The 16,995-nt window shown below is 32.6% G+C and overlaps 3 protein-coding genes across 3 annotated transcripts in view; all 3 read left to right on the forward strand.

Annotated features, from left to right (window-relative positions):
- Nucleotides 1–1,737, forward strand: part of LOC108908813 (UDP-N-acetylhexosamine pyrophosphorylase-like protein 1) — a 9,765-nt gene extending 8,028 nt beyond the window's left edge. The window contains exon 2 of the mRNA XM_023457297.1: nucleotides 974–1,737. Coding sequence (XP_023313065.1) covers nucleotides 974–1,628 — 655 coding nt within the window. The 3' untranslated portion in view covers nucleotides 1,629–1,737. The remainder of the gene's footprint in view (nucleotides 1–973) is intronic.
- LOC111693139 overlaps nucleotides 1–6,766 on the forward strand; it is a 23,619-nt gene extending 16,853 nt beyond the window's left edge. The window contains exon 3 of the mRNA XM_023457291.1: nucleotides 6,702–6,766. Coding sequence (XP_023313059.1) covers nucleotides 6,702–6,766 — 65 coding nt within the window. The remainder of the gene's footprint in view (nucleotides 1–6,701) is intronic.
- Nucleotides 6,767–11,955: 5,189 nt separating this feature from the next.
- LOC108909314 (melanization protease 1-like) lies at nucleotides 11,956–15,571 on the forward strand. The gene is made up of 6 exons (XM_018713629.2): nucleotides 11,956–12,036; nucleotides 12,236–12,341; nucleotides 13,126–13,319; nucleotides 14,404–14,505; nucleotides 14,604–14,689; nucleotides 15,052–15,571. The coding sequence occupies exons 1-6, from the start codon at nucleotides 12,015–12,017 to the stop codon at nucleotides 15,286–15,288; spliced, it is 747 nt and encodes a 248-aa protein (XP_018569145.2). The 5' UTR covers nucleotides 11,956–12,014; the 3' UTR covers nucleotides 15,289–15,571.
- The last annotated feature ends 1,424 nt before the right edge of the window (nucleotides 15,572–16,995 follow it).

A 16,995-nucleotide genomic window follows, 5' to 3' on the forward strand; every position in this document is an offset into this window, starting at 1 on the left:
AAAAAAATTAAACAATTATTATGTAAAAACTATCGAACCGAATTGGATGAAATTTGGTGTGATGATTCTATGCACTGAGAAGTTTAATTGGAAAAAGTATGAAGATCCTAGGTATTATTCAAGTGTCTGAAAAAATTTACAAATAAACTAGCATTTTTTGCAATTTTTTAAATGATTTTTCCGATTTTTGCAACAACAATAATTATTTTTTCGAATTGCAACTAACTCTATCTTCATCAAAATTTAATTACAAATTTTTTTTCCTTTTCCATTTTTGTCTAAAACGAATAGTTGCTAAGTTGTCGACGAGAAAAAAGAAGTCCAAGAAAAAAATGAATTTTTTTGTTATTTTTTTATACTTTTTTGCAATAACAATTAAGCCCACATTTTTTTTTTATTTGCATAGAAATATTATCATTTCTGATGTTATTTAGAAGCCGTTAAAGCAAAAATCTCCGATCATATGCGTTTTACCCAACCCGAAACAAGTACCGCCTGGACTATCTCATTTTATTTGTATTTCAATTTGTCTCTTTCTAGCATTCAGATTACTTCATTAGTTTAGGTTTTACGAACAAAATAAGTATATATCTACAGACTGCCTTTTATATGATGGCACAGTCCGTTTGCTACTAGTATCTTTGCACAGACAATATAGCTTCTATTTTGTCTGTGATCTTTGTCACAAACAAAACCTCTATTAATTGACCTAATTGTAATTTCAAGATAAGCAGATGTTTTTTATAAAAAATTACTTTTTGTTCTAAACCTACACATAAAAAAGTTTTCTCTCTTCCGAACTCTATCCGGGGACACACTATACAACAATGCATATTTTATTAAAAGATCGTAATAACCTTTTTTTATGTACTAAGTCTACTTAGACTAAGTCCTTCTTAGAATGGCAATTACTGATGGCACGATCACGATTTCTTCAAGCCGACTGTTGTCTCAACTTAATATATCTTTACAGGTACTGCGTAATGAAGGGAGCAGACTGCGGCAACAAGGTTGTCCGGAAAGAAGTACCCACCGAACCCGTCGGAGTGGTTTGCCAGGTGGACGGCCGCTTCCAGGTGGTCGAATACAGCGAAATCACCGACCAGACCGCCAACTTGCGGGACGACGAGGGAAACTTGATATTCCGAGCGGGCAACATCTGCAACCACTTCTTCACCACCGGCTTCTTAAAGTTGATATCCGAGAACTACGAAGACCAACTGAAACTGCACGTGGCAAGGAAGAAGGTCCCCTTCGTTAACGAGAAGGGTGAACGCGTTACCCCAAGTTCGCCTAACGGCATTAAAATAGAGAAGTTCATCTTCGACGTGTTCCAGTTTTCTAAGAATTTCGTCACGTGGGAGGTTCCTAGGCACACTGAGTTCAGTCCCGTGAAGAACTCGGAAAGCGCCGAAAACGACTGCCCTTCCACAGCGCGTAGGGACTTACTGAAACTCCATAAATTGTATATCCAGGACGCTGGTGGTACGGTGACTTGTGACGAGGTGGAAATATCGCCCCTCGTGTCTTACGCTGGTGAAAATTTAGTGGAAAGGGTGTATGGGAAGGTATTCGATGGGAGGACTGTTATCTCGGCAGAAGAGGAAGTGGTTCCAAACGGTTTTTGAATTGCATATACTTAAACACTTATTTCTATCCGATACTTCAGTATTATATCAACACCTTTTTAAGTTTAACTATAAATATTTGATAATAAAAAGATTAAAAGTAACAAAACGGTTTTTAATACACAAAAGAATAACATGAATAACAGTGCTGCTTATTTCTGAAAAAAAAAACTATACATCGTGTCCCATTTTAATCGATCACCCCGAATAACTTTGCAGGATGACATCCAATTGAAAAACTTCCAGAACAAAAGTTGTAACGTTTTAAAAGGAGCGTATGATTATGACCTTGATTTTGACCCATAGATTAAACTTAGGGATCATTTGGAGGTCAACTTCAGAATTTCAAATGGAAATCCCATTTGTTTTATCCAGAAATGGAAATTCTACGATGAGATGTATATATATTTGATCTTGGATTATATTGACCCCTAGAGGCCCTCTGAATGAATTGTTTACATTTCATGGCAAAGGTTGATTAATTTTTGTGGCAAATTTCGTACAAACTACCGTGGTTATGATTTATGGGGTAATTGTAACTCTGATCTTGCGCCCTAGGGCCACATTTAGGAGGTCATTTAAGCTGATTTGACCTTCAGAAAGCTCCTAGGGGTCAATCTGACCCAAGATTAAATATACAGGGTGAGTCATTAATAATGGCAGATTGTTAACGTCAAAATATAGCGATTGAGCCAAACATGCCTTAATCAATTGTTGCTCCTTTTCCTTTTCTTTCTACAGGGTGTTACAGTTGAAAAAATATTTTCGATTTTTTGCTATATTTTAAGTACATATGAACCTATTGTTTCGAAAATTTATAGATTTACGTTTCTTGAAATTGCAAATACGAATATACCAACAGTGTTGGGGTCACGTCTAGGGGGCGCTAGTTGTATTGTCCTGTCAATGTAAAAATATGTGTAACTTTTTATATTTTACAATTTTGAATTTTTTAACTAGATATTATTGAACTACGTTCAATTGTAAATAAAAAAGGTATACAGGAATTTAGAAAATTAGCAAGTCAAAAGATACCAAGCCTAAATTAACAATTAAGACAATTACAGCAACTGAATTTTTTTTTTATGCATAATACCTTAAGAAATTATTGATCATAAAAAATTCTCGAAGCAACCACCAGCGACTTCAGTGCACTTATTTAAATTTTGTCTGAAAAATAAAGTTCTATGTTGTTTGATAATATTAACTGATTCTTGAATATTTGTCTACAGTTGTTCTTGACTATTAATAATGTCTTTGTAAACTAGAGAATTAAGATAGATCCAAAAGAAAAATCCAGTGGACTTAAATCAGGGCTACGTGCAGGTTGTACCTACTTCGCTACTGCGGCCAATCCAACGGTGCGGGAAATTTCTATTAGATGTCCTCTTACTTCTCGGTATAATGTGCTGTCAATTTATTGTCAATGCCTACTACTTTGGAAAAAATATTTTTTTAAATTTAATTCCCGCAGAATCTCAAAAACTTAAAATGTTTGTATCTCGAGTGAGTTTATCGATTTGTAACAAGTATACCTTTTTTAGAATTGAACATAGTTCAATATTTTCTAGTTAAAAAATTGAAAATTGCAAAATACTACATATTTAGTTAGACATATTTTTACATTGATAGGGCAGTATAACTAGCGCCCCCTAGACGTGACTCCAACACTGTTGGCATATTCGTATTTGCCACTTCAAAAAACGTAAATCTACAAATTTTCAAAACAATTGGTTCATACATACTTAAAATATAGCAAAAAATAGAAAATATTTTTTCAACTTTAACACCCTGTAGAAAGAAAAGGAGCAACAATTAATTAAGGCATGTTTGGCTCAATCGTTATATCTTGACGTTAACACTCTGCAATTAAGCTATGTACCATTATTAATGACAACCTGTATATCTGAACGTACAATTTCTTGCTTTTTCCATTTCTGGATAACACAAATGGAATTTCCATTTGAAAATGTGAAGTTGATCTTCAAATGACACCTAAGTTTAACCTCTTGAGTCAAAACCAAGGTACGGCCCCTTTACAACTTTTGTTCTGGAAATTTTTCAATTGGAGGTCATCCTGCAAAGTTATTCGGGGTGATCGATTAAAATAGAAAATGGGTGTATAGTGTTGCGAGGTTCAACTGGGCTTGTAATAAATTACTGAAATTGGGTATTCAAGTACGTGGTACTCAGACTCAGGTGAGATACAGGGTGTCTCACCACGAACTCGATCGATGGATATACCGGAAGTCGATACTAACTTTCTTATTTTAAATGGAACCCCCTGTATATTATTGCATTTTTGGAAAGAGCATTTAAGTTGAAAACATATAGCTCACTCTAACTTAGGATTGACCGTTTCCGAGATATTTTGATATTTAGGCAAACATTGACAGATGCAGACTGTCAGACAAATTTAGTTTTTCCGGAAACGCAAATTTATTTTTTTTGTGTGAATTGGATATTTTGTAGAGGAAGACCTAATTTATCGGATTTAACAGGAAAATTTTTTGCAGTTTTTATACAGGGTGGCCAAAAAAATGATCGAATATGAGGTTCATAAAATGTGGAAAACTCAAAATTTTTAAATAGAAACCCGCAATATTTTAACGTATTCGCATTCTGCATTAAAATTGAGTGTAACTTTATTAAAGTTTCCCTATACCTAAACCCAGTCGTTTTAATTTTATTATAATAAATAAACATTTTCGTTTTCCGAAAATGATGTTTCCATTTGTTTCGCACCTTTTAGGTTGGCCGTGACAGGTAAGTAACAATCAACATCAACTGTTCACACCTTGGGATTAGTTCCTTGTGGGTCAGTCCTCTAATAGAATCCGGTAATAGGTAGATGCTATTTTATTTGGGAGACTAAAAAATCCTTCTAGCGATTTCCCAGATATCCGTCGATGGAGTTCGTGGTGAGACACCCTGTATATTCAGAGTACTACATTAGAATTCCAAGTTAGCCTTCAAAACTTGCGTGAAAGCATTCAATGCGTATGGAAATCGGGACATAACAATTCTCTAGTATGTTTTTTTAAAGATCTATATACAAATTTGACACCAGAATTGATCAAACGAATAATGATTACTTTCTAACCTCAAAAAAAATCAGATTGTGAGATTCGTTATCTCCCGGCTGCTTGATTTAGAGAGGTTAGGTTTATGGGGTACCTACTAAACCGCGCATATCTCGACTGAAGGTTTTGGCAAAGTGAAACTTCTTGGACTTCATTTTGAATGGAAAATCTATATGAATAGTTCTACATTTAGAATAATATGTAGATACACGTTTTAACATAATCGCTAACCAATTTTTAATAGTACTGAATGTATAAAGTTAAAGCCTGTATCAGTCAATGCAATTTAGTTGCAGCGACAAAAGGGATTTTGTTGCGGGGATAAAATTGTATGATTATTATCACACATTGGGACAGAATTGCTTAGTTTGCAGTAGTGTTACCAACTGTGTATTGTTTAACATTAAAATTTCTTCTATGTCAAATCTTCATAAAAGTACCTAACTAAAATCCCTGCAATTTTGTTGCACGTAATAGAACATGTCCTAATTCATGCAATTACGTTGCCAGGACAGATAAGAAAAATTTCATGGATTCTATAGCGGCAACCAAATCCCTGCAACAAAATTGCATTGTCTGATACAGACTTAAGGCATATTAGTTAAAACTTTCCATAATTGTTATCAAATAAATTTGCACGTATTCTTTTATATAATAATTGCTCTGATATTTCGTATTAAATATGCCTATATTTTACTAAAATTCCCAGTAATGGTCAAATAAAAATGTAAACTACTTATTTAATTACTTAAAATGATTTATTACTGTCGTGTAATGTACCTAATCCTCTCCGAGAAAGAAATATGCAAGGATTATAATAATTCTTTCGAAATAAAATAGTGTCCTTATATTAATCAGACAATTATGAAAGGAAGGATTGTGTAAGAATTATACCATTTAATGATTCGAAAAATTTGATAATGAAACCCTCCCTACCTGTAGATAATTTTACCTAAATACTTCGTATGGCGTATAATCATTTATGATGCCTGTGTAAGTTGTCACATATACAAGGCCGAAAATTTGTGGAACTAATAAAAACAGAAAGTATAAAAGAGAGAAAGTCTTTCATCTGAAAGTTGTTTTCCAAAACAGGGGTATGTTTGTGCAAAAAAAATTACCACCATACGGTGGAAATATATACCTGGATAGAAGTTTTACCACAAAATTATTAAATTATTCTTGGGTGAAATAAGTATGTAGTTTTTAATCTTTAAAATAACTTGTTTACTCTTCGTTGGAAGTGTACATTGATTCCCTCTGGTAATAAAAGAAATCTTGAATTAAAAAAAGAAATTGCATTGTTTTTATTATTATAGATTTTACAATGTTTTTCTAAGGATTATGATAAGATAGATTTTTATTGCTTTTCCCTCCGTTGTTCTGTGAGATATTGCAATAATAAACAAGATAAACCTTCCAAATAATAAACAAAAAAATACAAATTTTTTGCCATAATGAATCAGAGAAATAATCACTCATTAGGTATACCTATATTAAAATCTTAATGAACTTATCAAACCACACCAACCTGTCAATATTTCTAAAACGTTTTCAGTAACATTTTCTTTTTTTATTTTAGTAACACTTTCTTTATTTTTAAACTAGCTTTTAGAACTCGTTCAAAAAACTTACAAAATTTGAATTTATGCATATCTGCACATTGAACGTTATTTTTTGTTTACTGAATAAATTTTCCAGAAAATAACTTCTTACAAAATGGGTATACAATTACTTTTACATAAAAACACTGAATACGAGAATTAACTATAGCACTGCTATTTCAGGGATCAGTTGGTGTCTACAAAAAAAATAACGTTTCGTAATACAATCACACACTCATTTCGTCTTTTGTCATCTTTTAGGTGCCTTAATATTTGTATCTTTACTTTTGCATGTTGTCCCATTTTATGATCTCTGTATAATTAGCAAAGAAATCCTAAAAAATATCCTATGACTTGCTATTATTATTTGTGTTGTAAATTTTTAGGGGGTGAATCAGCTGACCTGGGTCAGTTTCCTTGGATGGCTCTCCTAGGATACAAACGTAAGTAAGATTTGCACCTGATTTTAGAATTTATTGGTATTTTTTTCCTTATGTGTAAGCATTATCAGTAACAAATATCGATAAAAGTAATCTTATTATTTATATTTTTATTACTATTACAAAACCTTTACTGTTTGATATCTCAAAACGGAAAATATCGCCTTGTGAACTCTAAAAAATTAATATTATTTTTTANCAACACCTTTTTAAGTTTAACTATAAATATTTGATAATAAAAAGATTAAAAGTAACAAAACGGTTTTTAATACACAAAAGAATTACATGAATAACAGTGCTGCTTATTTCTGAAAAAAAAAACTATACATCGTGTCCCATTTTAATCGATCACCCCGAATAACTTTGCAGGATGACATCCAATTGAAAAACTTCCAGAACAAAAGTTGTAACGTTTTAAAAGGAGCGTATGATTATGACCTTGATTTTGACCCATAGATTAAACTTAGGGATCATTTGGAGGTCAACTTCAGAATTTCAAATGGAAATCCCATTTGTTTTATCCAGAAATGGAAATTCTACGATGAGATGTATATATATTTGATCTTGGATTATATTGACCCCTAGAGGCCCTCTGAATGAATTGTTTACATTTCATGGCAAAGGTTGATTAATTTTTGTGGCAAATTTCGTACAAACTACCGTGGTTATGATTTATGGGGTAATTGTAACTCTGATCTTGCGCCCTAGGGCCACATTTAGGAGGTCATTTAAGCTGATTTGACCTTCAGAAAGCTCCTAGGGGTCAATCTGACCCAAGATTAAATATACAGGGTGAGTCATTAATAATGGCAGATTGTTAACGTCAAAATATAGCGATTGAGCCAAACATGCCTTAATCAATTGTTGCTCCTTTTCCTTTTCTTTCTACAGGGTGTTACAGTTGAAAAAATATTTTCGATTTTTTGCTATATTTTAAGTACATATGAACCTATTGTTTCGAAAATTTATAGATTTACGTTTCTTGAAATTGCAAATACGAATATACCAACAGTGTTGGGGTCACGTCTAGGGGGCGCTAGTTGTATTGTCCTGTCAATGTAAAAATATGTGTAACTTTTTATATTTTACAATTTTGAATTTTTTAACTAGATATTATTGAACTACGTTCAATTGTAAATAAAAAAGGTATACAGGAATTTAGAAAATTAGCAAGTCAAAAGATACCAAGCCTAAATTAACAATTAAGACAATTACAGCAACTGAATTTTTTTTTTATGCATAATACCTTAAGAAATTATTGATCATAAAAAATTCTCGAAGCAACCACCAGCGACTTCAGTGCACTTATTTAAATTTTGTCTGAAAAATAAAGTTCTATGTTGTTTGATAATATTAACTGATTCTTGAATATTTGTCTACAGTTGTTCTTGACTATTAATAATGTCTTTGTAAACTAGAGAATTAAGATAGATCCAAAAGAAAAATCCAGTGGACTTAAATCAGGGCTACGTGCAGGTTGTACCTACTTCGCTACTGCGGCCAATCCAACGGTGCGGGAAATTTCTATTAGATGTCCTCTTACTTCTCGGTATAATGTGCTGTCAATTTATTGTCAATGCCTACTACTTTGGAAAAAATATTTTTTTAAATTTAATTCCCGCAGAATCTCAAAAACTTAAAATGTTTGTATCTCGAGTGAGTTTATCGATTTGTAACAAGTATACCTTTTTTAGAATTGAACATAGTTCAATATTTTCTAGTTAAAAAATTGAAAATTGCAAAATACTACATATTTAGTTAGACATATTTTTACATTGATAGGGCAGTATAACTAGCGCCCCCTAGACGTGACTCCAACACTGTTGGCATATTCGTATTTGCCACTTCAAAAAACGTAAATCTACAAATTTTCAAAACAATTGGTTCATACATACTTAAAATATAGCAAAAAATAGAAAATATTTTTTCAACTTTAACACCCTCTAGAAATAAAAGGAGCAACAATTAATTAAGGCATGTTTGGCTCAATCGTTATATTTTGACGTTAACACTCTGCAATTAAGCTATGTACCATTATTAATGACAACCTGTATATCTGAACGTACAATTTCTTGCTTTTTCCATTTCTGGATAACACAAATGGAATTTCCATTTGAAAATGTGAAGTTGATCTTCAAATGACACCTAAGTTTAACCTCTTGAGTCAAAACCAAGGTACGGCCCCTTTACAACTTTTGTTCTGGAAATTTTTCAATTGGAGGTCATCCTGCAAAGTTATTCGGGGTGATCGATTAAAATAGAAAATGGGTGTATAGTGTTGCGAGGTTCAACTGGGCTTGTAATAAATTACTGAAATTGGGTATTCAAGTACGTGGTACTCAGACTCAGGTGAGATACAGGGTGTCTCACCACGAACTCGATCGATGGATATACCGGAAGTCGATACTAACTTTCTTATTTTAAATGGAACCCCCTGTATATTATTGCATTTTTGGAAAGAGCATTTAAGTTGAAAACATATAGCTCACTCTAACTTAGGATTGACCGTTTCCGAGATATTTTGATGTTTAGGCAAACATTGACAGATGCAGACTGTCAGACAAATTTAGTTTTTCCGGAAACGCAAATTTATTTTTTTGTGTGAATTGGATATTTTGTAGAGGAAGACCTAATTTATCGGATTTAACAGGAAAATTTTTGGAGTTTTTATACAGGGTGGCCAAAAAAATGATCGAATATGAGGTTCATAAAAAAATGTGGAAAACTCAAAATTTTTAAATAGAAACCCGCAATATTTTAACGTATTCGCATTCTGCATTAAAATTGAGTGTAACTTTATTAAAGTTTCCCTATATCTAAACCCAGTCGTTTTCATTTTATTATAATAAATAAACATTTCCGTTTTCCGAAAATAGTGTTTCCATTTGTTTCGCACCTTTTAGGTTGGCCGTGACAGGTAAGTAACAATCAACATCAACTGTTCACACCTTGGGATTAGTTCCTTGTGGGTCAGTCCTCTAATAGAATCCGGTAATAGGTAGATGCTATTTTATTTGGGAGACTAAAAAATCCTTCTAGCGATTTCCCAGATATCCGTCGATGGAGTTCGTGGTGAGACACCCTGTATATTCAGAGTACTACATTAGAATTCCAAGTTAGCCTTCAAAACTTGCGTGAAAGCATTCAATGCGTATGGAAATCGGGACATAACAATTCTCTAGTATGTTTTTTTAAAGATCTATATACAAATTTGACACCAGAATTGATCAAACGAATAATGATTACTTTCTAACCTCAAAAAAAATCAGATTGTGAGATTCGTTATCTCCCGGCTGCTTGATTTAGAGAGGTTAGGTTTATGGGGTACCTACTAAACCGCGCATATCTCGACTGAAGGTTTTGGCAAAGTGAAACTTCTTGGACTTCATTTTGAATGGAAAATCTATATGAATAGTTCTACATTTAGAATAATATGTAGATACACGTTTTAACATAATCGCTAACCAATTTTTAATAGTACTGAATGTATAAAGTTAAAGCCTGTATCAGTCAATGCAATTTAGTTGCAGCGACAAAAGGGATTTTGTTGCGGGGATAAAATTGTATGATTATTATCACACATTGGGACAGAATTGCTTAGTTTGCAGTAGTGTTACCAACTGTGTATTGTTTAACATTAAAATTTCTTCTATGTCAAATCTTCATAAAAGTACCTAACTAAAATCCCTGCAATTTTGTTGCACGTAATAGAACATGTCCTAATTCATGCAATTACGTTGCCAGGACAGATAAGAAAAATTTCATGGATTCTATAGCGGCAACCAAATCCCTGCAACAAAATTGCATTGTCTGATACAGACTTAAGGCATATTAGTTAAAACTTTCCATAATTGTTATCAAATAAATTTGCACGTATTCTTTTATATAATAATTGCTCTGATATTTCGTATTAAATATGCCTATATTTTACTAAAATTCCCAGTAATGGTCAAATAAAAATGTAAACTACTTATTTAATTACTTAAAATGATTTATTACTGTCGTGTAATGTACCTAATCCTCTCCGAGAAAGAAATATGCAAGGATTATAATAATTCTTTCGAAATAAAATAGTGTCCTTATATTAATCAGACAATTATGAAAGGAAGGATTGTGTAAGAATTATACCATTTAATGATTCGAAAAATTTGATAATGAAACCCTCCCTACCTGTAGATAATTTTACCTAAATACTTCGTATGGCGTATAATCATTTATGATGCCTGTGTAAGTTGTCACATATACAAGGCCGAAAATTTGTGGAACTAATAAAAACAGAAAGTATAAAAGAGAGAAAGTCTTTCATCTGAAAGTTGTTTTCCAAAACAGGGGTATGTTTGTGCAAAAAAAATTACCACCATACGGTGGAAATATATACCTGGATAGAAGTTTTACCACAAAATTATTAAATTATTCTTGGGTGAAATAAGTATGTAGTTTTTAATCTTTAAAATAACTTGTTTACTCTTCGTTGGAAGTGTACATTGATTCCCTCTGGTAATAAAAGAAATCTTGAATTAAAAAAAGAAATTGCATTGTTTTTATTATTATAGATTTTACAATGTTTTTCTAAGGATTATGATAAGATAGATTTTTATTGCTTTTCCCTCCGTTGTTCTGTGAGATATTGCAATAATAAACAAGATAAACCTTCCAAATAATAAACAAAAAAATACAAATTTTTTGCCATAATGAATCAGAGAAATAATCACTCATTAGGTATACCTATATTAAAATCTTAATGAACTTATCAAACCACACCAACCTGTCAATATTTCTAAAACGTTTTCAGTAACATTTTCTTTTTTTATTTTAGTAACACTTTCTTTATTTTTAAACTAGCTTTTAGAACTCGTTCAAAAAACTTACAAAATTTGAATTTATGCATATCTGCACATTGAACGTTATTTTTTGTTTACTGAATAAATTTTCCAGAAAATAACTTCTTACAAAATGGGTATACAATTACTTTTACATAAAAACACTGAATACGAGAATTAACTATAGCACGGCTATTTCAGGGATTAGTTGGTGTCTACAAAAAAAATAACGTTTCGTAATACAATCACACACTCATTTCGTCTTTTGTCATCTTTTAGGTGCCTTAATATTTGTATCTTTACTTTTGCATGTTGTCCCATTTTATGATCTCTGTATAATTAGCAAAGAAATCCTAAAAAATATCCTATGACTTGCTATTATTATTTGTGTTGTAAATTTTTAGGGGGTGAATCAGCTGACCTGGGTCAGTTTCCTTGGATGGCTCTCCTAGGATACAAACGTAAGTAAGATTTGCACCTGATTTTAGAATTTATTGGTATTTTTTTCCTTATGTGTAAGCATTATCAGTAACAAATATCGATAAAAGTAATCTTATTATTTATATTTTTATTACTATTACAAAACCTTTATTGTTTGATATCTCAAAACGGAAAATATTGTGACCTTGTGAACTCTAAAAAATTAAAATTATTTTTTAGAAAGAAACGTCAACTTTGTAGAATATTTATGCGGAGGAACTATAATTACAGACAGTTTTATTCTAACAGCTGCGCATTGCTTGTCTGTTGGCAAAAGACATGAATTGTGAGTATAAAAAACTATGGGTTAGTGATGAATTTGACATTATCAATTTGTACACAAATTACTGAAAAACAGGAACCTAAAGAGGTTCTATTTGGTGGAACATTTGCTTTTCATTTACATATTTACTCGTTAAAAAGTAACAGACCCATTAGGTTTCCTATTGATTCAGCTACTAACAAATTAGGATTTTCTGTTACTATTAATTGTAAAACAATATTAAAAATATACAAACTAGCATGATTTTTCAGGTTAATATACCGTGGCCTATGTATCTGGTTACCACTAGTTACAGACCTGCATTACACTTCTTTATCTTTAGCTGGAAATCTTTGCCCTGCCTTTGTTGTTCTTGGTCTAAGCTATGTGGTGGTGGGCCCGCCATCAGAATCCATCAGTCGCGGCGAAACTTTTGCAGAGTCACCACTAAAGATACCGACAGTGAAGAACGGCGAAACTTTTGTAAACATTGAATGTGACTAGCTACAGATACTACTACGGAACGTCTCAGTGGATCGCCATTATTTGAAAACGGTTCTATCTGTTGTGGCCTTAGAATCAACAATAAGAACCGAAATTAACGTCAGAGCAGGTCTAAGGATTCTCATAGCGGGTTTGCCCCCACAAATGCTTGCCCAAGAACAACAAGGAGAGCCGAAGATTGCTAACCAAGGCTAAGGAAGTGTAATGTAAGTCCGCAACTGGTGAAGATCAGAAAAACCATCATACTTTAAACATTTTAAAAATCTTGATTATCGTTTTTGCTTATTTACTGCGATCTCTTTAGGGTCACCGTTCGAGTTGGCGAACATAACTTACAAACAGAAAAAGACTGTGCAACGATTGTAGGGGTGGAACATTGTTCAGAGAAGCCTATGGATTTACCTGTAATGCAGAATATTCAGCATCCCGATTATGATCATGGAACTTTAAAAAACGATATAGCTCTAGTCAAAGTGAGGACATCTATAACGTTTACAGGCAAGTGTTAACTACACGCATGCTGTTACATCACTTTTGAGTGCCATTTTGTTTTTTTGTACAGGGTGATTTAACAAAACTTGTACGGATGAAAACTAAAAATCGAAATAGATTATTAGAACCTAATTTACCCAGATACCAAATGACGCCCTTAAAAAATTACAATCCCTTAAAGTTGAAATGAAAAGAAAAAGAAATGAAAGAAAAAAGAAAAGAAAATATACAAACTCTTAAGCACCTAAAGATATATTTTTTAATTTCATTCGTAACCAATGCTAGTTAGTTTTCCCATGTTTTCAAGAGAATATCTTTGAAATCTATTGACGAGATGGGGGTAATGTAAGGGTAGTCGCCCTTGTTTTTTCAATACTCCATACCGTCAATGAATTTTATTGATATTCACTTCAAAATATAGCTATTTATTGACATTGATCATTAACCAAATTTGAAAAAAAATTATATCTTCAGGTGTTTAGGAGAAAATTGTATTTTTGCTTTTTTTCATTGTAGCTTTAAAGGACTGTAACACGTTTGAGGTGCATTTTGATATCTAGGCAAATTATGTCCAAACAATCTATTTTGACTCCAAGGTTCCGCCATATTTTAGAAACACTCTGTATACTCTGTAAGAATGTTCTGACAAAATCGGTATCAATAACAAATAAATAATATTGCTAAGAAATATTGACGTGATGTAGCTTATAACAAAAGTTTGACGTAGTCATCTTGCATCATACCACTCTTGCTGTCCAAGCTTGTGAATGTTCTTCATAAAAAAAGCTTTTTGGTTAGTGAAACCGGATCTTTCGATAATATCGCGACCTTCAGCTTGTTCATCAGCATGTGAGGGTATTGGGTACTAGTCACAATTGCACCTTTTTTGATGTCTTCCTTCTAATGGGTAGTAATGTATCCAAGATTCATGTATAGTTTGAAGTAACATTTGTGGGATTGAAAATAGTAGAGGCGATGCAAAAACGGTTAAATTCACTCCAAAAAGTTTTTATGCAACTTTATGGACAGACCTGTCTGTGTTTTTATGATAATTTATGTTAGTTAACGATTTTGCCTCCTCTGTTTATAGATTACGTGCAGCCGGTCTGCCTACCTTTTGGAAGAAATTTGGAGAACACAGATTTAGCTGGCCAAAAATTTACAATAAGCGGTTGGGGGAAAACCGAATCTAGTGAGTACAAAGCATTAAATGTTCCACTGAAATAGCATTGTTGATGCATTAGTTTTTAGATCAGTTCAGCTGAGAATAAGAAAGATGTACTTTTTCAGGAAACGTAGGAGGTTCTCCAGTTCTTCAATTTGCATTTGTTCAAATTTGGAATCAATCAGAATGCAATAAAGTAGTTCCTCCAGAGGTAAGGCAAAATTGATTTACTTAAAAACTGAAGCAATTTTAGTATTATATATAAAAAATTCTAGGGTAATGAGCGGTTTCACTATTTTTATAATGACCCAAAGCTCTTGCATTCAATAAACAAAGATGTCATTAAATCTGAAAAATCTTAATTAAGTACATATGTATTATAGACTTAATTCTACTACTCTGGCGAATTCTATGAGACACTCATGGCTACTATTGACTGAGCTTCCTTTTTTGCTACTTCTTTATTTCGCTTTCAATTTTTTAAAAGCTTTTTCTGAAAGACCATTGGACTTGGACATAGATGCTGATTGAATGTTGTAAAGAACTATGCACTTATTATATGACTTCCTCTAGGTGCAACCGATTACAGAAAACCAAATATGCGCAAATGGGCGAAAGGAAGACGCCTGCAAAGGAGATAGCGGTGGACCCTTATTCAACGCCTCACTGGATGCAAATGATGAACTAAGAAACTTCCAGGTTGGGATCGTATCATTCGCATCAACCGTTGCTTGTGGAATTGAGGACTTGCCCGCTATTTACACCAGGATCGACAGATATTTGATTTGGATTGTAGACAATATTAAATAAGTGTGTTAGTTAAACTTAGGACATATCATTAACACCTGCCGCAATTATGTTAACACGTTTTGTAGGAATAGATATTGCATTATTTTAAATAGAAGTGTACGTAGGTAATAAAAACTGTTCTACAAATATAAAAATGTAGGTAATGGTTTAAGCTTATTCCCTTCGTCTAAAGTAACAAGAACAGAGATAGTTGGAAAGCATTATCATGCTTAAAAAAAAATGATACAATACGAGTTATTATAATTTTTGGCAGGCCTAGACACGAGACAATTTTTATTTATTATTTAAAATACCCACATTAATTAGAAAATAATAAAAATTATTTTACAATAACTTATGTATCTTGAGTTTCATTTGCATTATATGATAACAAATGCAATCGAAGAATAACCATTCCCAGTACTATAAAGTACTAATAAATTCTCAAAATTTCTTGATGTCAATTGCTATTTGTCAATCTATTTATTGTGTGAAATTCTATATTATTATTTATTATACTTTGTCAGTTAATCCAAATAGTACTTGATTCATCGGGTAGATGAGTATAGGCAGGAGTTGGGTCAATTTCATATCAATTTCAATACATAATTGTTCAGCTTATTAAATCCCAATTTGAAACCAATATAAATTGGATACAATCGATCGTCTCGGGAGAAAGTCATGTTGGTTTAGTGAAATATAACCCTTGACAATTAATACTAAAGATTAGAGTATACATATAGAGACATCTCGAAAATATTGGATAAAGTTGGACAAAATTGCTATAGGTCTATTATATCTCAAATTCGCGAGATCGCCGCGCCAAGTATAAGACATATTCTTTCTGCATTCCAAAAATCATAAAAACTTGCTGAATTGGCTATAATATTAAATAATTGAAGCAATGCCAATGATGTAATTAAAACTTCCCAGCAATACTTTATTAAAAAAACTGGTAATATGATCATTTCTGCATGTCATTCTGTTTTTCAGCTTCAGAATAGATGGGCGAATATCATTCTCAGTAAACTGAAAACAAGTTGGAAGTAGACTGGCAGATGTGATTTAATAAATTTAAAGCATATATATCATCGGTCATTTGCATTTGCCATTTGGTTCCTAGCGACCGAGGCGTTACTGGTGGCCCACCCTGTATATTACGACTTTTTAAATTTATTATGATGATATGCTTTATGTTATTAATTATTTGACTAATGTAACAAGATGGGTATTTTCTTTTAAACTTATTATTCAGGGTGTTCTATAAGCTCTACGACAAACTGTAACAGATGGTACCTGATAAATAAAAACGATGGTATAACAATAATAATTATTTTTATTTAAAGTTCGAGGCTCGAATGCAAGCCCCACATTGGCGAACTAAAGATTCTATCACTTAACGAATGAGATTTGGATAATTTCTTATCTCGTTAGCTGCTTTCTTTCAAGTATCTACTGACGGGTAGTGATTTCAACATGGTAGACGAGCTGCTTCATATGTCCCCAACAATAAAAGTCCAAAGGATTTAGATCTGGCGAACGCGATATCCATACTATTGGACTTTGTTCACCTAGGTACATATTTATTCGGGAAATGATCAGTTAACCAGCAATTACTATTATATCTTCTTCGTTTTGTACATTCACTTCGATAGTACGAATAGCCTTTTTGGAGCGGGGTTACCTTCTTCTCGAAGTCTACGGAATGATGCACTAAAGACTGTGTGG

Source organism: Anoplophora glabripennis, unplaced genomic scaffold, assembly GCF_000390285.2.
Source record: "Anoplophora glabripennis isolate ALB-LARVAE unplaced genomic scaffold, Agla_2.0 scaffold9, whole genome shotgun sequence".
NCBI classification, from domain to species: Eukaryota; Metazoa; Arthropoda; class Insecta; order Coleoptera; family Cerambycidae; genus Anoplophora; species Anoplophora glabripennis.

Excerpts from the sequence above, each read along its gene's own strand:
- LOC108909314 (XM_018713629.2), top strand. The coding sequence starts at position 12,015 with ATGGCTCTCCTAGGATACAAAC. Across the intron at positions 12,037-12,235 it reads GGCTCTCCTAGGATACAAAC|AAAGAAACGTCAACTTTGTA; the intron begins GTAAGTAAGATT and ends ATTATTTTTTAG. Across the intron at positions 13,320-14,403 it reads GACATCTATAACGTTTACAG|ATTACGTGCAGCCGGTCTGC; the intron begins GCAAGTGTTAAC and ends CTCTGTTTATAG.